Genomic DNA, 27,324 nt, shown 5'->3' on the forward strand with positions numbered 1-27,324 from the left:
CTATCCTGTGTGATACTGTCTGCTGAGCTGTAGAATGTATATCAATAAATTAGAATATAAAAAAAAATGCATTTATTTCAGTAAGTGACCTCATATATTCTATAGATTCATTATACAAATGTATAGATTATATGAAGTCACTTTTTGAATTTAATTACTAAAATAAATCATTTTTTTATGATATTCTCATTTATTGAGATCAACGTGTAAACCAGTCCTGTGGCATCCGGAAGCGTACTCCCAGAAGCGTACTACAACCACCATCATGCGGTGCCTCTCGCTATGATACATGTGTTGCCATTCATAATAAAGTGATCATTTATTGAAGTATTATAGATACATTGTATAAGACGTTAGTTTATGATTTGCAGTTGGATTCTCTGACTACGACTACAGCGATTTTATCATTTCTCACTCTGATTATACGGAGCACATTTGAAGTATGCGATTACTTTTTTGCGGTGCGGACAGACCACGGACCTATTCAAGTTGAATGGGTCCGCATCCGTCTGCAGAATCCGCACGGATTTTGCCCGTGCATTGGGGACCGCAAATTGCGGTCCTCAATGCACAGAACGGCCAATCAACAGCCGTGTGCACGAGTTACAACGCACACGCGGGTCGTGACACACGTGAGTAATGTGGACGGATCGCCCGCCCTGAACTGACCCTTACCATAACTACTCTGCTACAATATGTTCCTGGCAAACTCAGCTCTGCTGACTCCTATATAATGTGATCTGGTGAAGGTTTTGTTGCGGATGGGGCCCGATGTTTACATACCACGGGGCCAATTCGCTGAACACTTGTGGGGTGCGGCAGGTTGTGGGCGAGGACCTCCCGCACTATACTGAGACTACACGCTGTCATTTCCAGGGTTTTCTTGTCTCACTGCCCGAGGACTTTCCTCTTCCAGAACCTGCTCCATCTTGCCGGCTCTCTATTTCCCTGACTTGGGCCTCCTGACCGGCTTCTCGCCCGCTCACCCTTCCAACCGACGCTGCGGGATGTGTTGCGTCCTTGCTCTTTGTCGCCAAGTCTATGCCTACTATTGGGGAGCCCAAACCTTGCCGCCATTTGCCTTGGGTTCCTTTCCACTGCTGCAGAAAGCTCAGGACCCTCTCGGGAGGGCCGATCAGATCCAGCGAGTTGTTGGTGCCGGGCGCTGAACAGATGTCACGCCCAAGTAACAACCTCTGGATCAGTTCCTCATCAGCGCCGCGCGGCAGTTCAATGTTTGCTTCCCGAAGACCACGGTGATAAGCGTCAAACATCCTCATTGCGTCATTACACGCCTCTTTGAAGAGTTCTGGCTGCGCCGGTGTCTGGGGGGTCAATGTGATGCTGGTAAAGCCGTCGCGATTTCTGAATTTCATTTGGATATTGCGTTGTCTAAGAAAGTGATCGATGGCGTCTTGTCGACATGTTCTTAGGTATCTGACGACTGCAGGGTCTACATGGAAGGTATGGGACAGCAATGTGGCGGCGTCGGCGGTCTGGATGCGCGTTGGCGTCGGCGGTCTGGCTACTTTTGGGGACGAGTTTTGAGGACTCGTCCTTGGATGTTGGGTTGTGCTACCAAGACGGTTGCGATTATCTTCTGTGACATCTTGTGCCAAGTGTCCTCTGCCCTCGGGCCGTCTTCCGCTGGATGATGAGGGTGACTTCCGGTCTGGGGTTGTGGACGGATTCTGGGGGGCTCGTCGCCCCCTATCTTCTGAGCGATTTCCGCTTGCTGCAGGTGAATTGTGTTTAGGTTTCTCCCTAGAGAGGATCCTGTACAGGTCCTGGCAACATCTCTTCAAATCGCAGAACTCCCCTTGGATGCCAAGGACCACATCGCGCTCACAGTATACACTAAGCTTATGTTGTAGCAGGAGCCGCTTCACCTCTGGCACATCGCTGAAATACGACAGGTCCAGGAGAGTCTTCACGGGCATGGAAAACTGTGGTGCAAGCCAGAAGGTGAAGGGTTAAAAAAAAACAAGACGATCGCCAAGTCCCGTGCTAATGAAGTTCTGCAACTTTCCAATACTTTGTGTTCCAATTTCTTATTGTTTCCAAGATCTCAGCTTGCTGTTCATAGATCTGATCCTGATCACACAGCTGAGGGTTTGTTACAATGTATCAGTCCAGGGTTCAGGACTGGAGAGATATATTACTGCTGCTGATGACTATATCGAGCAGGAGCAGGCGGTTCAGCTCTGGATTTATATTGTTTCCATTCATTGACAGCAAGCAGAAAATAACAAGTAATTGAAACACAAAAGTATATGAGAAAGTCTATTTTACCAGAAGTCGGAGTAGAGCGGTGTCACAGTCCTCCAGACTCTGGGACTAGTGCCGGACTGTGCGGAGAACGACCGCGCTGACTGATCACCTACCTGTGAGCCGCGAGGCTGGGGGCGCCTCACCTCCAGAGGGTGGGTACAGTCCTCTATTACCAGGGAGTGCTTCCTGCCCAGAATCCTCTTTGCCACTATAATAAAAAGTGCGTTACTTTGTGCGCCAACACTTCATAACCTGCTGCAAATTAAAGGGGAACTCCACCTACAAGATAAAACATTAGTGTACACAGCTCCGACGCGGATCCATGCGCTGCCAGACAATCCCGGTGAAGTGTCATCTTCCATATAGTCGGGGGCAGAGGAAAGGGAGCACGTGATCAGACTACACGGGGGTCGCTTGTCGTCTGTTACCATGGAGACGCATAGGTCTGCATGGGAGCTGTGTACAATGCGCAAAACCTAAAGAATAGCAGATAGTAAATCACCTTCCTCGTCTTCAAACACCAGCGAGGCCACGCCCTCCTCCCCCGTGGGGTATCGAACCTCGACTTCATATGCGCCCCCATTTCTCGGTCGCAGGAAGTGCAATAAAAGCTGATCTCTGATAAAATCGTCATCGTACGGGCGGCGGGGGAGGCCGGACACTTCTATCACTCGTCTGTCAGCCATGGCGGCGGCGGACTAGTCCGAAAAGAGATAACAGAAGACTAGACCAAGCATGGACCATACAGACCGGCAGTGCAGGGGTTACTACATCTATACAGACCGGCAGTGCCGGGGTTACTACATCTATACAGACCGGCAGTGCGGGGGTTACTACATCTATACAGACCGGCAGTGCCGGGGTTACTACATCTATACAGACCGGCAGTGCGGGGGTTACTACATCTATACAGACCGGCAGTGCGGGGGTTACTACATCTATACAGACCGGCAGTGCAGGGGTTACTACATCTATACAGACCGGCAGTGCGGGGGTTACTACATCTATACAGACCGGCAGTGCGGGGGTTACTACATCTATACAGACCGGCAGTGCGGGGGTTACTACATCTATACAGACCGGCAGTGCAGGGGTTACTACATCTATACAGACCGGCAGTGCAGGGGTTACTACATCTATACAGACCGGCAGTGCGGGGGTTACTACATCTATACAGACCGGCAGTGCGGGGGTTACTACATCTATACAGACCGGCAGTGTAAGGGTTACTACATCTATACAGACCGGCAGTGCAGGGGTTACTACATCTATACAGACCAGCAGTGTAAGGGTTACTACATCTATACAGACCAGCAGTGCAGGGGTTACTACATCTATACAGACCAGCAGTGCAAGGGTTACTACATCTATACAGACCAGCAGTGTAAGGGTTACTACATCTGTACAGACCGGCAGTGTAAGGGTTACTACATCTATACAGACCGGCAGTGTAGGGGTTACTACATCTATACAGGCCGGCAGTGCAGGGGTTGCTACATCTATACAGACCAGCAGTGTAGGGGTTACTACATCTATACAGGCCGGCAGTGCGGGGGTTACTACATCTATACAGACCAGCAGTGTAAGGGTTACTACATCTATACAGACCAGCAGTGTAAGGGTTACTACATCTGTACAGACCGGCAGTGTAAGGGTTACTACATCTATACAGACCGGCAGTGCAGGGGTTACTACATCTATACAGATCGGCAGTGCAGGGGTTACTACATCTATACAGGCCGGCAGTGCAGGGGTTACTACATCTATACAGACCAGCAGTGTAGGGGTTACTACATCTATACAGGCCGGCAGTGCGGGGGTTACTACATCTATACAGACCAGCAGTGTAGGGGTTACTACATCTATACAGACCAGCAGTGTAAGGGTTACTACATCTATACAGACCAGCAGTGTAAGGGTTACTACATCTATACAGACCGGCAGTGTAGGGGTTACTACATCTATACAGGCCGGCAGTGCAGGGGTTACTTGCACCACTCGGCCGTTGCCTGGTAACCAGTAGCTCAGCCGTTACCTGCTCTGAGTGTCCCGCTCGCTGATTGGCTGGTAACAGCTACCACTGTGTCTATAGGGGCCTTCTACGGGCCTTTAACCCTTCATCTTCCGGTTGCACGTTTTAGATAATCACAGGACGGCGGTAAAACAGCGGCTGCAGTGTGGACGGCGTTCTGTGTCCCTGAGAACCGCCCGGGCGCCCCTCACCTCAGCGGGTTCCAGGCGCGCTGCCTCCAGAGGTGGCTTCTGACTCCAAGAAGCGAAAGTGAAAGTTCCAACAGAAAGTTCCCGCCCACATTGCAACTGACTGCACGCCCCCAGTATATAGTGAGTGGTTTATACAGGACACAGGGCAGGATATAGAGAACAGTATATACAGGACACAGGGCAGGATATAGAGAGCAGTATATACAGGACACATGGCAGTATATAGAGAACAGTATATACAGGACACAGGGCAGTATATAGAGAACAGTATATACAGGACACAGGGCAGTATATAGAGAGCAGTATATACAGGACACATGGCAGTATATAGAGAACAGTATATAGAGAACAGTATATACAGGACACAGGGCAGTATATAGAGAACAGTGTATACAGGACACAGGGCAGTATATAGAGAACAGTATATAGAGAACAGTATATACAGGACACATGGCAGTATATAGAGAACAGTATATAGAGAACAGTATATACAGGACACAGGGCAGGATATAGAGAACAGTATATACAGGACACAGGGCAGGATATAGAGAACAGTATATACAGGACACAGGGCAGGATATAGAGAACAGTATATACAGGACACAGGGCAGTATATAGAGAGCAGTATATACAGGACACATGGCAGTATATAGAGAACAGTATATACAGGACACAGGGCCGTATATAGAGAACAGTATATACAGGACACAGGGCAGTATATAGAGAACAGTATATACAGGGCAGTATATAGAGAACAGTATATACAGGACACAGGGCAGTATATAGAGAACAGTATATACAGGACACAGGACAGGATATAGAGAACAGTATATACAGGACACAGGGCAGGATATAGAGAACAGTATATACAGGGCAGGATATAGAGAACAGTATATACAGGACACAGGGCAGGATATAGAGAACAGTATATACAGGACACATGGCAGTATATAGAGAACAGTATATACAGGACACAGGGCAGGATATAGAGAACAGTATATACAGGGCAGGATATAGAGAACAGTATATACAGGACACAGGGCAGGATATAGAGAACAGTATATACAGGACACAGGGCAGTATATAGAGAGCAGTATATACAGGACACAGGGCAGGATATAGTAGAAAATTGGTACCTGGAATTTTACTTTCCTTGAGTCCGAAGGCAGCACAGAATGGGTTAACGTTGACCTCTTTAGTTTCCTAGGACCGCCCACCTAGATTTAAACAATCAAACAATTAGTCAATCACATAATCAGTACACCTATAAGGTCTGGTGAATGCAACTGCCCCTTGTATTAAAAAATAGATCCACACAGTTGCAGAACAGAATACAGTTTATCGGGGAGGGTACGCCTGTGCTGCCTGTGCTGCCTGTGCTGCCTGTGCTGCCTGTGCTGCCTTCGGACTCAAGGAAAGTAAAATTCCAGGTACCAATTTTCTACTTTCCCTTATCGTCCTCGGCAGCACAGAATGGGATTTTTATAGATTCCAAAGGGGGGGATTATACTGAAGCTGAACTTAGAATGCCTGTGCCAAAGGCTGAGCTCCTGGACTCGATGTCGAGGCGATAATGCTTTGCGAAGGTGGAAGGAGTGGACCAGGAGGCTGCGCTGCAGATTTCTTGTATAGACACCTGTCCATATTCCGCCCAAGAGGCTGCTGTCGATCTTGTGGAATGAGCCTTGATGGAAAGTGGTGGAGTTTCCCCCTCTAACAAGTAGGTTTCTGTGATGGTGTTCTTTATCCACCGGGCGAGTGAATCCTTGGATGGCGTTCGCCCTCTTCTCGGTCCAGAATAAAGCAAAAAAAGACTTTCGTCTAACCGGAACTCTTCCGTTCTTCGCAAATATGTTTCCACTGCTCTCTTTACATCCAGCATATGTAACTGCTCCTGTTCTTCATCCGCCGGATTTGGAAAAAATGTAGGCAAGAAGGTTTCCCTATTAATATTCATAGTGGAAGGAACCTTTGGTTGAAAAGAAGGCATAGTTCTAATCAATATCCCATCGGGAAGGATTCGTACATACGGATGTCTGGAAGATAACGCTCGTAGTTCCCCCAATCTTTTCGCCGAAGTAATGGCTACAAGAAACAGGACTTTGCAGGAGAGATATCTGATGTCCACCTGTTCCAACGGTTCAAAGGGTGGCTTTGTGAGTCCCCTTAGTACTAGGGATAGGTCCCACACAGGAAATGGTTCGAGCACCACTGGTCTCAGCCTCTTCAAGGCCTTGAAGAATCTGACTATCAGAGGATGGAATAGATATTTATTCTCTGTCAAGATATTAATGGCAGTCATCTGGGATTTTAAGGTATTCGGCTTCAAGCCCATATCAAATCCTTCTTGAAGGAACTGAAGAATACTGGAGATGGTTATTTCCGCATATCCTTTCCCAGACAACCAAGACCGGAATTTTCCCAATACTTTGGCATATTTCACGTTGGTAGAACGCTTGCGGGAATTCATTAGTGTGTCAATGACCGAAGCTGGTAGGCCCTCTTCTTCTAATCTGCTTCTCTCAACATCCAGGCCGTGAGGTGTAACCGGTCTAGGTTCTGATGGAATAGACCCTGCTGGAGGAGAAGGTCGGGAGCACATGGAAGCTTCCAATAGTTCCCTTCGGACAGCTGGAGAAGAAGAGGAAACCATGACCTCCGGGGCCAAAATGGTGCTATCAATATTACTTTGGGTCTTTCTACCGCAATCTTCTGTAGAACCCTCGGTATGAGGGGTACTGGCGGAAATAGGTAGACGAATAGGTGACTCCAAGACATCGAGAAGGCGTCTACCACTGTCGGCCCGTCGTGCTTGCTCAGGGAACAGAACTTCTGGAGTTTCTGATTTTGTCTGGAGGCCATCAGATCCCAGGTTGGACAACCCCATCTGGCTATGATTTGCTTGAAGTAAATCGGATTCAAACCCTACTCGCTCGGACTGACTGTCATCCGACTCAGACGATCCGCTTGTATATTGTAACAGCCTCTTATATGAATCGCTCTTAATCGCAAAAGATGTGATTCTGCCCAGGTGAAAATCCGTTTGCATAACTTCATTAAGGACGGGCTCCTCGTTCCTCCCTGTTTGTTCAGGTAGAACACAGTGGAGAGGTTGTCTGAGCGAACCAGCACCGATTTTCCTTCCAGGAGAGTCTGAAAATGGACCAGCGATTCCAGAACAGCCTTCATCTCCTTGAAGTTCGAGGACTGTTGCAGATCCTGGGGAGACCACTTCCCTTGGATCCATCTGTTCTGTACATGAGCTCCCCAGCCTCTGGCTGACGCATCCGTGGTGATTACCATCGGTGACAGATACTGAAATGATTTCCCCACTGTGAGCTTCTCCGTCTGCAACCACCAGTCCAGACTCTGAATAACGGATGGTCTCAGGCTGACTCTTCTCTCCAAGTCGCAATGACTGGTGCGTCTTGCCTGTATCATATTCCATTGAAGGTGTCGCATATGGATCTTCGCCCAGGGGACTGCATCTATGGTAGAAGTCAGATGACCCAAGGTCTTCATCACTCTGCGTACAGATGGCTTGTGAATGGCTCTTAAGGTTCTCACTTCCTCTCTGATCTTCTGACTCTTGTCTGAAGGAAGGAAAACCTTCATGCAGCGGGTGTCTATCACCATCCCCAAGAATCTTTTTGACGTCGTAGGGGAGAGCTGAGATTTCTTCCAACTCATTATGAAACCGAGGGACTGGAGAAGAGAGATGACTGTACGGAGATGAAGTTGTAGCTGTTCCTCCGTTGCTGCTGCCACTAGCCAGTCGTCCAAGTAAGGGTAGACTTGAATGGCCTGTAAGCGTAGATGTACTGCAGCCACCACTGATATCTTGGTAAAGATTCTGGGCGCGGATGTCAGCCCGAAGGGCAATGCTTTGAATTGAAAGTGCAGGATTCTCCCTGCTCTCCTGACGGCTACTCTTAGGAATTTCCTTGAGGAAGCTCTTATGGGTACATGCAGGTAGGCGTCCTCCAGGTCCAGGGAGGCCATGAACTGATCTCGCTGAAGAGTGGACACCACCGATCTTAATGTTTCCATCTTGAAATTGATTTTTTTCAGAAAATGATTCAGGTATCTGAGGTCTATAACGAGACGCCAATCCCCGCTTGCTTTTGGGACTAGAAACAACCTGGAGTAGACTCCCTTTTTTTCTTGACCTCTTGGTACCCGTTCTAAAGCTCCTTTCTTTAGAAATTGGTCCACAAGGTGATCTATACGAGGGTCTTCTCTTTGATACAGAAATCTGCTTCTTGGCTGATGAAGAAACTCTAGCGAGTATCCGTCTCTTACGAGATCCAGAACCCATTTGTCTGTAGTGATTCTCTCCCAGTTGTTGTAGAAGTAGGATAAGCGCCCTCCTACAGACTGGCTTTCGACATCAGAAATCAGTCTTGGAGTTCTTACTGATGTCTTCCTTTCCTCTCGCTTTTTCAGACGAACTGGGAAGGATTCTTCTGTCTGACCGGCCTCTGCTAGATCGCCCGCGATAGCCTGTTCTGCGGTAAGGCTGCCTGTTAAAGGGACGAAAACTCCTCGGACGATTCTTGGTCTTAAACTGAGGGAACTTCAGGGATTTCTCATCCGAATTGGATTCTAACAGCTTGTCTAGCTGAGAGCCGAACAATCTCCCAGGCTCAAAGGGTAAAGCACAGAGGTTGGTCTTAGAGGCAACATCTCCTGCCCATAGCTTGAGCCACAAGGTTCTTCTTATTGAATTTGAGAGAGCCATATCTTTAGCCAGGAATCTCAGCGAATCCACTGGAAAGTCGCACAAAAATTCAGCGGCCATTTTAAGGGACGGCAGTTGAAGAAGCAGGTCTTCTCTGGAGACTCCGTCCTCAATGTCCCTTCCTAGGTGACTTAGCCAGATTCTGAGGGCCCGAGCCACTGGTACTGCGGCCATGGCTGCCTTACTTAACGTGGCCAAGTAAGAATGCAGCCTCTTTAACAAGTTATCCGCTTTTCTGTCCATCGGATCCCTCAGCAACGCGGAGTCATCTGCAGGAAAAAAGGACCTTTTAGCCAGCCTTGTTACCGCAGGATCAACTCTGGAGGGAGCCTCCAAGCTTGAGGACTCAGAGGAGTCGATTTTATAGACCGAGCGGAATCTTGAGCCAGGATCCATCTTTTTCAGGGGACCTTTACATTCCTTCTGGAATATGGAGTCCAGCACTGGATGGCTTGGGAGGACTGAAGCTTTTTTCTTTGGAAAATAGAAGAGACTCTCCTTGTCCTGTGCAGCGACAGGGTCTTCCTTAGTCTCCATTATTCCCTTTACTTCTCTAATTAAGCGATTCGCATTCTTCCTATCAAAAAGGAAATTTTCCTCCATTTTAGAGACTTCCCAATCGGAGTCTGAATATTCGCTCTCAGCCGTCAGAGACTCGTCAGAGGATGAGGAGACAGGATCGCGCTTTCTCTTTTTGGCCTTCTGTTTCTGCTTTGTCAGAAAGGACTTAAAGAGGCTCATTAGCCTTCTGGACTCTGCGTCAGACTCGACCTCCGGCTGAGTACAGGAAGCGCAGATATTGGACCGCGAATCCTCAGGTAAGGGCTGAATGCAAGAAATGCAGCGGGACTGCTTCCTCCTAGACCTCTTGGATCCAGACGATCTATGAGAATGGACGGAATCCGCCGCCGTACAGTTGTCACAGTAGTCCTCTCGCTGCTCATCAGGTAGGGGCTGCTCACATGACAGGCAATATCTGTGTCTGTGCTTCTTAGACTTCTTTCTCCCTGAACCAGGAAGCCCAGACATCTGGAACAGACAAAACAGACATACAAATGAGCAGAACAGCAAGGTGATCTCTGTCAGAAGGGACCCAGCTGACACAATACCTTAAGTTCACAGGAGCTCGGCTGCCAGGCACTTATGGCAGCTTGCTCCAGCCTGCATCCACTTTAAATATTCGAATCTGGCGCCCTGGACGCCGCCTGGTGACGTCAGCCGCTCCTGCGGCTTCCTATTGGCCCCCAGAGGGCGCGCTGACTGATGACGTCAGACGCTGCCCGAACCCGGAAGTGCGGCGGCCTCCGATCCTAGAGGCATGCTGGGGATGTTAAGCGCCAGGCGCCGGGCGCACACGCTGGGGAGTTAGGTGCCGGGCGTCGGGCGCACATGCGCAAATCTTCGGCAGGGTAGCGGCTATCAGACCGCAACGGATCCCTCCTGCCGGTGCGCACATCGTGGATGCGGCATAGTGCCAGCGCCAAGGACACACCCGTGGCACTGCTGGACACTTGGCCTGGAGCCTGGGACACACCCCACGGCATAGATGGCCGATCTTCACCACACCAGACAGGTGGGCAGATTCCTCAGACATGAGGACATAAAAAAAATACAAGGGGCAGTTGCATTCACCAGACCTTATAGGTGTACTGATTATGTGATTGACTAATTGTTTGATTGTTTAAATCTAGGTGGGCGGTCCTAGGAAACTAAAGAGGTCGACGTTAACCCATTCTGTGCTGCCGAGGACGATAAGGGAAAGAGAACAGTATATACAGGACACTGGGCAGTATATAGAGAACAGTATATACAGGACACTGGGCAGTATATAGAGAACAGTATATACAGGACACTGGGCAGTATATAGAGAACAGTATATACAGAACAGTATATACAGGACACAGGGCAGTATATAGAGAACAGTATATACAGGACACAGGGCAGGATATAGAGAACAGTATATACAGGACACAGGGCGGTATATACAGGACGGTATATAGAGAACAGTATATACAGGACACAGGGCAGTATATACAGGACAGTATCTAGAGAACAGTATATACAGGACAGGGCAGTATATAGAGAACAGTATATACAGGACGGTATAAAGAGAACAGTATATACAGGACACATGGCAGTATATAGAGAACAGTATATAGAGGACAGTATATACACATGACACAGGGCAGTATATAGAGAACAGTATATAGGGACACAGGGCAGTATATACAGGACGGTATATAGAGAACAGTATATAGGGACACATGGCAGTATATAGAGAACAGTATATAGAGAAGAGTATATACAGGACACAGGACGGTATATAGAGAACAGTATATACAGGACACATGGCAGTATATAGAGAACAGTATATAGAGAAGAGTATATACAGGACACAGGACAGTATATAGAGAACAGTATATACAGGACACAGGGCATTATATATACGACGGTATATAGAGAACAGTATATACTGGACAGTATATAGAGAACAGTATATACAGGACACAGGGCAGGATATAGAGGTCGCGGCAGTATATACAGGGCAGTATATTGAGGATACAAGACAGTATATAGGACACAGGGCAGTATATACAGAACACATGGCAGTATATAGAGGACACGGTAGTATACACAGGACGCGGGGTAGTATATAGCTGGTCAATGGGCAGTCATACTGAGAGTTATAGCCGTATAGTTGCATTTTGTGTATTGTAGTCTCCGTTATATAGAGACCAGGACCCCAGTATGTGACACGGGCGCTGCCCTCAGACACAGGGGGACGTGCAGGAGTGACTACATCTATATAGACCGGCAGTGTAGGGGTTACTACATCTATATAGACCGGCAATGTAAGGGTTACTACATCTATATAGACCGGAAGTGTAGGGGTTACTACATCTATATAGACCGGCAGTGTATGGGGTTACTACATCTATACAGACCGGCAGTGCAGGGGTTACTACATCTATACAGACCGGCAGTGCAGGGGTTACTACATCTATATAGACCGGCAATGTAAGGGTTACTACATCTATATAGACCGGCAGTGTATGGGGTTACTACATCTATATAGACCGGCAATGTAAGGGTTACTACATCTATATAGACCGGCAGTGCAGGGGTTACTACATCTATATAGACTGGCAATGTAAGGGTTACTACATCTATATAGACCGGAAGTGTAGGGGTTACTACATCTATACAGACCGGCAGTGCAGGGGTTACTACATCTATATAGACCGGCAATGTAAGGGTTACTACATCTATATAGACCGGAAGTGTAGGGGTTACTACATCTTTATAGACCGGCAATGTAAAGGTTACTACATCTATACAGACCAGCAGTGTAGGAGTTACTACATCTATATAGACCGGCAATGTAAGGGTTACTACATCTATGTAGTACAGCAGTGTAGGGGTTACTACATCTATATAGACTGGCAATGTAAGGGTTACTACATCTATATAGACCGGAAGTGTAGGGGTTACTACATCTATACAGACCGGCAGTGCAGGGGTTACTACATCTATATAGACCGGCAATGTAAGGGTTACTACATCTATATAGACCGGAAGTGTAGGGGTTACTACATCTTTATAGACCGGCAATGTAAAGGTTACTACATCTATACAGACCAGCAGTGTAGGGGTTACTACATCTATATAGACCGGCAATGTAAGGGTTACTACATCTATGTAGTACAGCAGTGTAGGGGTTACTACATCTATACAGACCGGCAGTGTAGGGGTTACTACATCTATATAGACCGGCAATGTAAAGGTTACTACATCTATACAGACCAGCAGTGTAGGGGTTACTACATCTATGTAGACCGGCAATGTAAGGGTTACTACATCTATGTAGTCCGGCAGTGTAGGGATTACTACATCTATACAGACCGGCAGTATAGGGGTTACTACATCTATATAGACCGGCAGTGTAGGGGTTACTACATCTATACAGACCGGCAGTGTAGGGGTTACTACATCTATACAGACCAGCAGTGTAGGGGTTACTACATCTATACAGACCGGCAGTGTAGGGGTTACTACATCTATACAGACCGGCAGTGTAGGGGTTACTACATCTATATAGACCGGCAGTGTAGGGGTTACTACATCTATACAGACCGGCAGTGTAGGGGTTACTACATCTATACAGACCGGCAGTGTAGGGGTTACTACATCTATACAGACCAGCAGTGTAGGGGTTACTACATCTATACAGACCGGCAGTGTAGGGGTTACTACATCTATACAGACCGGCAGTGTAGGGGTTACTACATCTATATAGACCGGCAGTGTAGGGGTTGCTACATCTATACAGACCGGCAGTGTAGGGGTTACTACATCTATACAGACCGGCAGTGTAGGGGTTACTACATCTATACAGACCGGCAGTGTAGGGGTTACTACATCTATACAGACCGGCAGTGTAGGGGTTACTACATCTATACAGACCAGCAGTGTAGGGGTTACTACATCTATATAGACCGGCAGTGTAGGGGTTGCTACATCTATCTACATTTCTCAGATGAAATGCAGAATGTAAAAGTAAATTCCCCATTAAAGTGTCCTGTCTGACCCATGAAGAAGTACATCAGCGACTTAAAAAGATTAAAATAGACAAATCGCCAGGACCAGATGGCATACACCCCCGTATCCTAAGGGAATTAAGTAATGTCATAGCCAGACCCTTATTTCTGATATTTGCAGATTCTATATTGACAGGGAATGTCCCACAGGATTGGCGCATGGCAAATGTGGTGGCAATAATCAAAAAGGGTCCAAAAACAGAGCCTGGAAACTATAGGCCGGTAAGTTTAACATCTGTCGTGGATAAACAGTTTGAAGGTTTTCTAAGAGATGCTATGTTAGAGCATCTCAACGGAAATAGGCAAATAACGCCATATCGGCATGGCTTCATGAGGGATCGGTCATGTCAACCTAATTTAATCAGTTTCTATGAGGAGATAAGTTCTAGACTTGACAGCGGCGAATCAATGGATGTCATATATCTGGACTTCCCTTTCATCCTAACCAGCAGCACAAGTGGGGTATTTGCCCCTGTGAAGCTGGTCAGGACAGGCGGAATTTTAAATGAACAAAAAATTTCTGCCTAAGTATCCTAATTAGTAATTAACTAATTAAAGGGCTTCTGTCACCCCACTAAAGTGATTTTTTTTTTTTGGGCTAGTGAAATTAGTTATATTGCGATATATGACAATATAATTGTGTTACTTACTTTGATCCAGCAGTTTCTGCAAAAAACGAAGTTTTAATATATGTAAATTCGGTCTCTACCAGCAAGTAGGGCGGCTACTTGCTGGTAGCTGCTGCAGAAATCCGCCCCCTCGTCGTGTTGATTGACAGGGCCAGCCGGGATCTCCTCCTCCGGCCAGCCCTGTCGGCATTTCAAAAATCGCGCGCCTGTGTTGATTCGGCGCAGGCGCTCTGAGATGAGGAGGCTCGTCTCCTCAGCACTCCCTCAGTGCGCCTGCGCCGATGACAAGAAGACGTCATCGGCGCAGGCGCACTGAGGGAGTGCTGAGGAGACGAGCCTCCTCATCTCAGAGCGCCTGCGCCGAATCAACACAGGCGCGCGATTTTTGAAATGCCGACAGGGCTGGCCGGAGGAGGAGATCCCGGCTGGCCCTGTCAATCAACACGACGAGGGGGCGGATTTCTGCAGCAGCTACCAGCAAGTAGCCGCCCTACTTGCTGGTAGAGACCGAATTTACATATATTAAAACTTCGTTTTTTGCAGAAACTGCTGGATCAAAGTAAGTAACACAATTATATTGTCATATATCGCAATATAACTAATTTCACTAGCGCAAAAAAAAAAAATCACTTTAGTGGGGTGACAGAAGCCCTTTAAGCCCCTACCCCATATAACCCGGCCCCTAACTGGACGGGGTAGCTTTTTTATTGTCCTGTGGACTCCAGGACAGGCTAGACTCCTTACTGGAGTCTCCCATAGTTATATTTGTAGTGTTATAATATTATAATATTTTAATTCTGCCTTCTTATCTCCTAGGTATTCGGAGTGTGTCCTGCCCTCTCCTGCCTCGGGTGGGAGCGTGCCTCCGGTGGATAACTTCTGGGCCCATCTACTCTTCCAGTCGTTTAATTAGATTCCAGTCACAGTGCCATACTTTCTTACCTCCGCTGTGTCGCAGAAGCAGTCGCTTCCGCGCTCCTCCGTCGTCTCACAAGAACCGGAAGTGCGTCATTGACGTCACTTCCGGTCCCCGGCTCCGTCCTCCAGCGCTGTGTTCAGCGCTTCGTTTGTATAAAGTTTTCTTAGGTCCGTGCCCTCAGATGGGCTGGGGCACCTAACTGGGGGAAATGGAGAGTTTATATTATTTTAATTAAAGTTGCGATTTTAAGTCTGGAGATCCACCCCCAGGGTGGGGGAGTGACTATAGCTCTTCCCCCTTGCACTATTTAAGGCACCTGTGTGAGGCAGGTCAGTGTTGCTCTCAGTTTTCTGAGCTCAACTGACTTCTGCTGTTTGACTACTCCTGCGCTCAGGAAGTTCCTTGAAGTCACCTTGCTTTTTCTTTCTAAGATGGCATCACCACCTCATGGTAAGGTACTGCTCTCTTTTTAGAGCCATTCTTGGGTCCAAATTCTTATCCTGTTGTCTGTTTCTTAGGCAAATCCACTCACAAGCAGAAACATCTCGCCTGCTCCAGCTGCAGCACCCCGTTGCCGGATTCGTACGAATTCCATCGATGCCCGGGCTGCCGACCCAGACCAATGGACCCAGAACCAACGGTGGTGGAGATGTTTTCCTGGATGAAGCAGTTCATGGATACGTCCATTGCCGAGATCAAGGGAGCAGTCTCTAACAAGAGGCCCAGACAGGCTTCTTATGGTCCTGTACCCATGTCTGAAGACGTCATTTCCATTGAGGATAATTCTTCCTCTGAGGAAGAGAGTTCGGCCTTCCTCTTTCCGGCCGAAAAAACTCAAAGACTGTTACGCTCCATCAGGTCGAGGGACCATGATGTTGAGCAAGGGGAAGCTCCACAGTCCACCTCTAGGGGGCCAAGGGCCTTTAAAGTGGATGAGTCTTTAAAGAAATTAATGGCAACCGAGTGGAAACACCCGGAGAAGGGTCCAGTGTTAACAAAGAGGTTTAAACTAATGTTCCCTCTACAGGATGCGGATTCTTTAGTCTGGGTTCCACCTCCGAAGGTGGATATGGCCATATCGAAGCTCTCCAAAAGAACTCTAGTCCCCTCAGACGACGGCAGCAACCTAAAGGACCCCCTAGACAGACGAGCAGAGTGCACGCTTAGACGCAACTACTCGGCTGCCTCTGCCTCGGTTGCTATAGCGTGCTCTGAAGTATCAGAGTTTATCCGTGTGCGCACTCTCAGAATCCAATCGGACTTGGATTCTGGGGTTGCCCGGGACGACATCCTGGACCAATTTAAGACTCTCTTACTGGGGATTGATTTCTTATCAGATTCCTCCCAACAACAATTAAAATTAGCGGGCAAATCTATGGCGCTTTCTTCAGCCAGCAGGCGCCCACTCTGGTTAAAACCATGGGCTGCAGACAATACATCCAAGTTTAACCTTTGCTCCCTTCCCTATGAACCGGGTACATTGTTCGGTTCTGAATTAGATTCTCTCATGGAGAACTTAGCGGACAAGAAAGGTAAATCCCTCCCCCAGCAGTCCTTTCGGGGTCGAGGAAGAGGTAGAGGAGGAGGTAGATTTCAGGGGGGAGATAGAAACCAAAGGCGTTCTGAAGGTAGTAAGAGAGGTAGGGGTCGCGGTCGTGGAAACGGCAGGGCTGATCTATGACTCTCTACAGCCCGTCAATTCCCCTTTCCCACCCCCCGGAATTCCAGAGGAAGGACCAGTTTTCAGTCCCCCAGTCGGTGGACGTTTGAGTTTATTCAAAAGTTTTTGGATGCAAAAAATTCCAGACCCTTGGGTGCTACAGGTGATAGCATCAAGGTACAAAATAGATTTAATTTCCCTTCCTCGGGACAAGTTCGTCCTAACAAGGACTTTAGCACCCGACAAACAATCAATCCTGGAAGACTCGGTTCTCCAGTATATACGGAAAGGAGCATTAGAGGAGGTTCCTCCTCGCGAATGGCGGCAGGGGGTTTATTCTCCCATCTTTCTGGTACCAAAACCATCAGGAGACTGGCGGATGATCATCGATTTACGTTACTTAAATCGTTTCATCAGGAAGAAGCGTTTCCGGATGGAAACCATTCGCTCTGTATTAAACATCCTGAACCCAGGAGATATGATGGTAACTATAGACCTGAAGGATGCTTACCTTCATGTTCCCATCTACCCAGCACACAGGAAATATCTCAGAGTTGCTGTGGCCTTGCAAGGGGTAGTGAAGCACTACCAGTTTGCTGTATTGCCCTTCGGCATATCCTCAGCTCCGCACACCTTCACAAAGGTAGTGGCTCCTGTGGTTGCCCATTTAAGACTTCTTGGGCTAGAGGTCGTACCGTACTTGGACGATTGGCTTTTAAAAGCCGCAAACGCAGGCGTTCTGCAGAGTCAGCTTCAACAAGCTCTCCAGATTCTCCAGGGTTTGGGTTGGCTGATAAAATGGGACAAGTCGCACTTAGTCCCGTCAACCACGAGAATGTTCTTGGGGTTTGTAATCGATTCACAACTGATGACCCTGTACCTGTCCCCACAGAGGAGGGACAGAGTAATAAAAGCTGCACAGTCTCTTATACCACCCAGATGAGTCTCCATAAGGGTTCTTATGAGGATGTTAGGCCACATGTCAGCTTCTGCAGAGGCAGTTCCTTGGGCCTTATGGCACTTACACCCACTTCAGGAGGAGGTCTTAGCAGCTTGGAGTCGCAAGCCCAAAGACCTAGACAGAATGCACTCCCTGTCGGTAGAAGTCCGTTCTTCGCTCAAGTGGTGGAAGAACCTAAAAGATGGGAGGTCTCTGGTTCAACCTCGTTGGATCACGTTGACCACGGACGCTTCCCTGCTGGGCTGGGGAGCCCATCTGGAGGACAACCCAGTACGAGGTACTTGGAATCCCCAGGAGAAAATCCTCTCATCCAACTGGAGAGAGCTGAGAGCAGTCAAACTAGCCCTCCTTCATTTTGCTCCTCTCATCCGCGGTCAGGCGGTGAGAGTCCGGACAGACAACACAACTGTGGTCGCTTACCTGAACAGACAGGGAGGGACGAAATCCCAAACCCTCCTGAGGGAGGTGGGTTCTATTCTCTCTTGGGCAGAGATCAACCTATCCCACCTAATGGCAGTCCATATCAAAGGAGATCTCAATGTGGTGGCAGATCGCCTGAGTCGGGGCCTACCGGTTCCAGGAGAATGGTCCCTGAACAAGAGTATCTTCTCCATGATAGTCCAGCGGTGGGGTACCCCGGAAATCGACCTGATGGCTACCCGATTGAACGCCAAGGTGAGCAAGTTCTGTTCCCTTTACAGGGAGGACAACCCGGTAGCGATAGACGCTCTGTCCATAACTTGGAGGTTCAGGCTGGCATATATCTTCCCTCCAATTTCCATGATACCGAGGGTATTGATGAAGATCAAGCAAGACCAGACCTCGGTGATTGCCATCATGCCATTCTGGCCGAAGAGGTCTTGGTTCACCCAGCTCATGCAGATGAGTCAGGGCAATTATTGGAGACTTCCCCTAATACAGGACCTTGTGTATCAGGACACAGGTCCCTGTCTAGATCTGAGGAGGCTCAATCTGACAGCCTGGAGATTGACAGGTCCCTTCTAGAAGCTAGAGGGTTATCTGTGGAGGTCTTGAGAACAATTTCTCACTCCAGAGCGGAATCTACAAGCAAAAAGTATTCTAGAATCTACAGAATATTCCTGCAATGGTGTAATGACAGAGAGGTAGTTGCCTCAGACCCTCCTCTCTCCGCTATTCTACAATTCCTCCAGGATGGTCTAGACAAGGGTCTAAGCCCATCTACACTCAGAGCTCACGTCTCTGCCTTATCGGCATGCCTTAGCAGACCGATTTCTCAGGACCACCTAATCAAGAGGTTCCTGAAGGGAGCCGAGAGGCTTAAACCCAGAATCTTGAGACCAATCCCGCAGTGGGATTTAACAGTAGTTCTAAAAGGGTTATGTGTTCCCCCTTTTGAGCCTTTGAATGAGGTAGACTTGAGGTTCTTATCTCTAAAGATCACCTTCTTACTGGCTATCACATCAGCTAAGAGAGTTGGGGAACTTCAGGCTCTGGGGGCTTCCGAGCCCTATTTAAAATTCCTTCAGGACAAGGTCCTGTTAAGGTTTTTGCCAACCTTTTTGCCAAAGGTTCCTACCTTTTCCAATATCAGACGATATGTCTACCCACTTTTTTACCGGCTGCGTCTTCTCCCGAGGAAGAAAGGCTCCGTACATTGGACATCTCAAGAGGTCTTAGGGTGTATTTGGACAGAACAAGCGATTTTAGAAGATCGGAAAACCTTCTTCTGACCTATTCAGGGAAGAACAGGGGTCTGAAGGCCTCCAAACCCACTCTGAGCAGGTGGATTAAAGAAGCAATCCGTCTGGCTTTTCTGTCCCAAGACTTGACGCCTCCTTCCTTTGTCTTGGCCCATTCTACCAGGGCTGTATCCACCTCTTATGCTGAAAAGAAACTGATCCCTTTAGACCAGATTTGTGCAGCCGCTTCTTGGAGTTCTTGAACACCTTCATCTCACATTATCGTCTAGAGGCCAGACGAGCGGAGGGAATGGCCTTTGGACAATCCTTTTTAAGTGCCACCCTCTCCTAAGTGGGGAGTAGGGAGCCCTCCCAATTTGGGTGAGGTTTCTTGCTACTTCCCCACTTGTGCTGCTGGTTAGGACGAAAGGGAAGCGTCAATTTTGACGTAAATTTGTTTTCCCTTAGTCCTAACAGCAGCACACAAATATCCCTCCCCTTGTGTGATTTATTATCAGTTACTTGTTATAAAGCAACCCCGTCCAGTTAGGGGCCGGGTTATATGGGGTAGGGGCTTAATTAGTTAATTACTAATTAGGATACTTAGGCAGAAATTTTTTGTTCATTAAAAATTCTGCCTGTCCTGACACAGGGGCAAATACCCCACTTGTGCTGCTGTTAGGACTAAGGGGAAACAAATTTACGTCAAAATTGACGCTTCTCCAAAGCATCTGACACTGTACCACATAAAAGGTTAGTATATAAAATGAGAATGCTCGGACTGGGAGAAAATGTCTGTATGTGGGTAAGTAACTGGTTCAGTAATAGAAAACAGAGGGTGGTTATTAACGGTACACACTCAGATTGGGTCACTGTCACTAGTGGGGTACCTCAGGGGTCAGTATTGGAGGGGTCACTGTCACTAGTGGAGTACCACAGGGGTAAGTACTGGAGGGGTCACTAGTGGGGTACCTCAGGGTCAGTATTGGAGGGGTCACTGTCACTAGTGGGGTACCATTGGGGTGAGTACTGGAGGGGTCACTGTCACTAGTGGGGTACCACAGGGGTGAGTACTGGAGGGGTCAATGTCACTAGTGGGGTACCTCAGGGGTCGGTATTAGGCCCTATTCTCTTCAATATATTTATTAATGATCTTGTAGAAGGCTTGCAGATGACACTAAACTATGTAAAGTAATTGACACTGAAGAGGACAGTATACTGAATATATACTACAGAGGACAGTATACTGTATATATATATACTACAGAGGACAGTATACTATATATACTACAGAAGAGAGTATACTGTATATATACTACAGAGGACAGTATACTGTGTATATATATATATATACTAGAGGACAGTATACTGTATATATACAGTAGAGGTCAGTATACTGTACATATACTACAGAGGACAGTATACTGTATATATATACTACAGAGGACAGTATACGGCTACAGAGGGGTTTGGATAGATTGGAGGCTTGGGCAGAGAAGTGGCAGATGAGGTTTAACACTGACAAATGTAAGGTTATGCACATGGGAAGGAATAATGCAAGTCACCTGTACATACTAAATGGTAAAACACTGAGTAACACTGACATGGAAAAGGACCTAGGAATTTTAATAAACATGGTGATGGTGAGTACAATAAAGGAAGAGGGGCCTGGATGTATTTATGGAGGGTAATAATATTACAGGCTATAGCTACTAGAGAGGGGTCGTTGATCCAGGGAGTTATTCTGATGCCCGATTAGAGTCGGGAAGGAATTTCTTTTTGCCCCTAAGTAGAGAAAATTGGCTTCTACCTCAGTTTTTTTGTCTTCCTCTGGATCAACTTGCAGGATAACAGGCCAAACTGGATAGACGGAGGGATTTTGGGGCCTTATACCTAAACTATGTTACTATATAGTCTGGCAGTGTAGGGGTTACTACATCTATACAGACTGGCAGTGTAGGGGTTACTACATCTATACAGTCCGGCAGTGCAGGGGTTATGACATCTATACAGACCAGCAGGGTAGGGGTTACTACATCTATACAGACCGGCAGTGTAGGGGTTACTACATCTATACAGACCGGCAGTGCAGGGGTTACTACATCTATACAGACCGGCAGTGTAAGGGTTACTACATCTATACAGACCAGCAGTGCGGGGGTTACTACATCTATACAGACCAGCAGTGCGGGGGTTACTATATACACAGGGGCAGCAGTTGTACCCCAGTATTCACCTCTGGGGGGCTGACGCCAATCACCCTGTGTTATGAGGGGAAGCTGGATCTGGGGTAACACAGACCTCACTCCTGTTCGTCAGCGTCCACGTGGGACATACCACAGATTCCACCCGTTCTATAGATGGATTTATAATCTGCACTGCGGATGGAATGATAATGGCGTTTTTTTTCTGGCCCAAATCTGCAGAGCGTCTGCTAGTTGTGAACATGCGGTGCCCGTAGGACATTTAGCTGTGCTGTGAAAGGGTTAAGGGCTGCCTGGTGCTGATGCCCGACCCTCTCTTCAGAGAGAGCGCCCGCTGTAGTGTAATGTACGGACAGACCGCCCGCTATAGTGTAATGTACGGAGAGACCGCCCGCTATAGTGTAATGTACGGAGAGACCGCCCGCTATAGTGTAATGTACAGAGGGACCGCCCGCTATAGTGTAATGTACGGAGAGACCGCCCGCTATAGTGTAATGTACGGAGAGACCGCCCGCTATAGTGTAATGTACGGAGGGGCCGCCCCCGCTATAGTGTAATGTACAGAGGGGCCGCCCCCGCTATAGTGTAATGTACAGAGGGGCCGCCCCCGCTATAGTGTAATGTACAGAGGGGCCGCCCCCGCTATAGTGTAATGTACAGAGGGGCCGCCCCCGCTATAGTGTAATGTACAGAGGGGCCGCCCCCGCTATAGTGTAATGTACAGAGGGGCCGCCCCCGCTATAGTGTAATGTACAGAGAGACCGCCCGCTATAGTGTAATGTACAGAGACCGCCCGCTATAGTGTAATGTACGGAGAGACCGCCCGCTATAGTGTAATGTACGGAGAGACCGCCCGCTATAGGCCTCATGCACACGACCGTTGTGTGCATCCGTGGCCGTTGTGCCGTTTTCCGTTTTTTTTCGCGGACCCATTGACTTTCAATGGGTCCGTGGAAAAATCGGAAAATGCACCGTTTTGCAGCCGAGGCCGTGATCCGTGTATCCTGTCCGTCAAAAAAATATGACCTGTCCTATTTTTTGGACGGACAACGGTTCACGGACCCATTCAAGTCAATGGGTCCGTGAAAGAACACGGATGCACACAAGATTGGCATCCGTGTCCGTGGCCGTAGGTTGCTTTCATACAGACGGATCCGAAGATCCGTCTGCATAAAAGCTTTTTCTGATCTAAGTTTTCACTTCGTGAAAACTTATTTCCGACAGTATATTCTAACACAGAAGCGTTCCCATGGTGATGGGGACGCTTCTAGTTAGAATACACTGCAAACTTGGTACAAGACTGCCCCCTGCTGCCTGGCACCACCCGATCTCTTACAGGGGGATATGATAGCACAATTAACCCCTTCAGGTGCGGCACCTAAAGGGGTTAATTGTACTATCATATTCTCCTGTAAGAGATCAGGGCTGCCAGGCAGCAGACCCCCCCTCCCCAGTTTGAATATCGTTGGTGGCACAGTGTGCGCCCACCATCGCCCCCCCCTTCCTCCCTCTATAGTTAAAAATCGTTGGTGGCACAGTGTGTGCCCACCATCGCCCCCCCTTCCTCCCTCTATAGTTAAAAATCGTTGGTGGCACAGTGTGCGCCCACCATCGCCCCCCCCTCTCTCTATAGTAGTAACAACCATTGGTGGCAGTGTGCGGCCTCCCATCTCCCCCCCCCCCCCCCCCCGATCATTGGTGGCAGCGGAGTTTCCGATCGGAGTCCCAGTTTAATCGCTGGGGCTCCGATCGGTAACCATGGCAACCAGGAAGCTACTGCAGCCCTGGTTGCCATGGTTACTTAGCAATAGTACAATAGTAGAAGATTCATACTTACCTGCTTGCTGCTGCGATGTCTGTGACCGGCCGGGAGCTCCTCCTACTGGTAAGTGACAGTTCTTTAGCAATGCACCGCACAGACCTTTCACTTACCAGTAGGTGGAGCTCCCGGCCGGACACAGACATCGCAGCAGCAAGCAGGTAAGTATGAATCTTCTACAATTGTACTATTGCTAAGTAACCATGGCAACCAGGGATGCAGTAGCTTCCTGGTTGCCATGGTTACCGATCGGAGCCCCAGCGATTAAACTGGGACTCTGATCGGAACTCCGCTGCCACCAATGATGGGGGGGGAGGGGGGGGGAATGGGAGGCCGCACACTGCCACCAATGGTTGTTACTACTATAGAGAGAGGGGGGGGGCAATGGTGGGCGCACACTGTGCCACCAACGATTTTTAACTATAGAGGGAGGAAGGGGGGGGCGATGGCGGGCACACACTGTGCCACCAACGATTTTTAACTATAGAGGGAGGAAGGGGGGGGGCCGATGGTGGGCACACACTGTGCCACCAACGATTTTTAACTATAGAGGGAGGAAGGGGGGGGGGGCGATGGTGGGCACACACTGTGCCACCAACGATTTTTAACTATAGAGGGAGGAAGGGGGGGGGGGCGATGGGGGGCGCACACTGTGCCACCAACGATATTCAAACTGGGGAGGGGGGGGGGGTCTGCCCCCTGCTGCCTGGCAGCCCTGATCTCTTACAGGAGAATATGATAGTACAATTAACCCCTTTAGGTGCCACACCTGAAGGGGTTAATTGTGCTATCATATCCCCCTGTAAGAGATCGGGTGGTGCCAGGCAGCAGGGGGCAGTCATGTACCAAGTTTGCAGTGTATTCTAACCTGAAGCGTCCCCATCACCATGGGAACGCCTCTGTGTTAGAATATACTGTCGGAAATGAGTTTCACGATGTAGCTCATATCCGACAGTATATTCTAACGTAGAGGCGTTCCCATGGTGATGGGGACGCTTCAAGTTATGTTCGGGTGTCCGCCTGGCCGTGCGGAGGCAAGCGGATCCGTCCAGACTTATAATGTAAGTCAATGGGGACGGATCCGTTTGAAGATGACACACTGTGGCTCAATTTTCAAACGGATCCGTCCCCATTGACTTGCATTGTAATTCAGGATGGATCCGTTTGGCTCCGCACGGCCAGGCGGACGCCAAAACGACTTTTTTTTCATGTCCGTGGATCCTCCAAAAATCAAGGAAGACCCACGGACGAAAAAACGGTCACGGATCACGGACCCCGTTTTTGCGGACCGTGAAAAAAAACTGTCGTGTGCATGAGGCCATAGTGTAATGTATAGAGAGACCGCCCGCTATAGTGTAATGTACGGAGAGACCGCCCGCTATAGTGTAATGTACAGAGGGGCCGCCCCTGCTATAGTGTAATGTACAGAGGGGCCGCCCGCTATAGTGTAATGTACAGAGGGGCCGCCCCCGCTATAGTGTAATGTACGGACAGACCGCCCGCTATAGTGTAATGTACAGAGGGGCCGCCCCTGCTATAGTGTAATGTACAGAGACCGCCCAATATAGTGTAATGTAAAGAGACCTCCCGCTGATAGTGTAATGTACAGAAGGACCGCCCGCTATAGTGTAATGTACGGACAGACCGCCCGCTATAGTGCAATGTACAGAGGGACCGCCCGCTATAGTGTAATGTACAGAGACCGCCCAATATAGTGTAATGTAAAGAGACCTCCCGCTGATAGTGTAATGTACAGAGAGACCTCCCGCTGATAGTGTAATGTACAGAGAGACCGCCCAATATAGTGTAATGTAGAGAGACTGCCCGCTATAGTGTAATGTACAGAGGAACCGCCCGCTATAGTGTAATGTAGAGAGACCGCCCGCTATAGTGTAATGTACAGAGGGACCGCCCGCTATAGTGTAATGCACAGAGGGGCCGCCCCCGCTATAGTGTAATGCACAGAGGGGCCGCCCCCGCTATAGTGTAATGCACAGAGGGGCCGCCCCCGCTATAGTGTAATGCATAGAGGGGCCGCCCCCGCTATAGTGTAATGCACAGAGGGGCCGCCTCCGCTATAGTGTAATGCACAGAGGGGCCGCCCCCGCTATAGTGTAATGCACAGAGGGGCCGCCCCCGCTATAGTGTAATGCACAGAGGGGCCGTCCCCGCTATAGTGTAATGTACAGAGGGGCCGCCCCCGCTATAGTGTAATGTACAGAGGGACCGCCCGCTGATAGTGTAATGTACAGAGACCTCCCGCTGATAGTGTAATGTACAGAGAGACCTCCCGCTTATAGTGTAATGTGCAGAGAGACCGCCCAATATAGTGTAATGTAGAGAGACTGCCCGCTATAGTGTAATGTACAGAGGGACCGCCCGCTATAGTGCAATGTACGGACAGATCGCCCGCTATAGTGCAATGTACAGAGGGACCGCCCGCTATAGTGTAATGTACAGAGGGACCGCTTGCTATAGTGTAATGTACAGAGGGACCGCCCGCTATAGTGCAATGTACAGAGGGACCGCCCGCTATAGTGCAATGTACAGAGGGACCGCCCGCTATAGTGTAATGTACAGAGGGACCGCCCGCTATAGTGTAATGTCTGGACAGATCGCCCTCTATAGTGTAACGTACAGAGAGACCGCCCTCTATAGTGTAATGTACAGAGACCACCCAATATAGTGTAATGTACAGAGACCTCCTGCTTATAGTGTAATGTACAGAGACCGCCCAATATAGTGTAATGTAGAGAGACCGCCCGCTATAGTGTAATGTAGAGGGACCGCCCGCTATAGTGTAATGTACAGAGACCGCCCGCTATACTGTAATGTAGAGGGACCGCCCGCTATAGTGTAATGTACAGAGACCGCCCGCTATACTGTAATGTACAGAGGGACCGCCCGCTATAGTGTAATGTACAGAGAGACCGCCCGCTATAGTGTAATGTACAGAGAGACCGCCCTCTATAGTGTAATGTACAGAGAGACCGCCCTCTATAGTGTAATGTACGGACAGATCGCCCGCTATAGTGTAATGTACAGAGAGACTGCCCACTATAGTGTAATGTACGGGCAGACCTGTCACAGTCTCTCCCGTGACAGGGGCAGAAGATCTAAGAGACTGGCTCACGTGATGTGATCTGACAGCCTCTTAGGTTTCACTGTTCTGTGTTGTTGGTAATGACCACACTTGGTCTCAGGTGTAGCTTTAGTGGTCTTTCCCACTCCTCTATTTAGTCTGGTCTCACCGATCATGCTATGCGGTTGATAGCTCCTTCTGGTTGTGGAAGTGCTGTTTGGTAATTCTTTGAGTTCCTGCTCATCCACATACTTCGGAGTTGTCATTTTCCCTATTTCTTGTATTCCCCTATCTTTTGGTATTAGGCCTGAGGGGGTATCCTGTTCCTTCAGCTGGGAAGGAACAGGTAGTCTTTTGTCCTGACACTCTCCAGGCCCCTTTAGGGTCAGATAGGGCTCTAGGTTCCTGCGTATGAACATTCCTACCGTCAAGGTTTGTTCACACTGATAGTAGTCAGGGCTCAGTTTAGGGATTCACTAGGAGGTGACCTTTCCCTCATTTCCAGGCCTCGTACCTCTTCCCTTCTGTGTAGAGTTTACCACACACACCGTGACAA

The 27,324-nt window shown here is 48.6% G+C and overlaps 1 protein-coding gene across 1 annotated transcript; it reads right to left on the reverse strand.

Moving 5' to 3' along the window:
- Positions 1 to 306: 306 nt before the first annotated feature.
- LOC122938515 lies at positions 307 to 4,532 on the reverse strand. Its single transcript, XM_044294067.1, has 4 exons — positions 4,495 to 4,532; positions 2,774 to 2,969; positions 2,385 to 2,479; positions 307 to 1,946 (listed from the first exon to the last, which is right to left on the reverse strand). Exons 2-4 carry the CDS (start codon positions 2,955 to 2,957, stop codon positions 867 to 869), a joined length of 1,359 nt encoding a protein of 452 aa, XP_044150002.1. The 5' UTR covers positions 2,958 to 2,969; positions 4,495 to 4,532; the 3' UTR covers positions 307 to 866.
- Positions 4,533 to 27,324: the final 22,792 nt, after the last annotated feature.

The sequence above is a fragment of the Bufo gargarizans genome, chromosome 5 (assembly GCF_014858855.1).
Source record: "Bufo gargarizans isolate SCDJY-AF-19 chromosome 5, ASM1485885v1, whole genome shotgun sequence".
Taxonomy (NCBI): domain Eukaryota; kingdom Metazoa; phylum Chordata; class Amphibia; order Anura; family Bufonidae; genus Bufo; species Bufo gargarizans.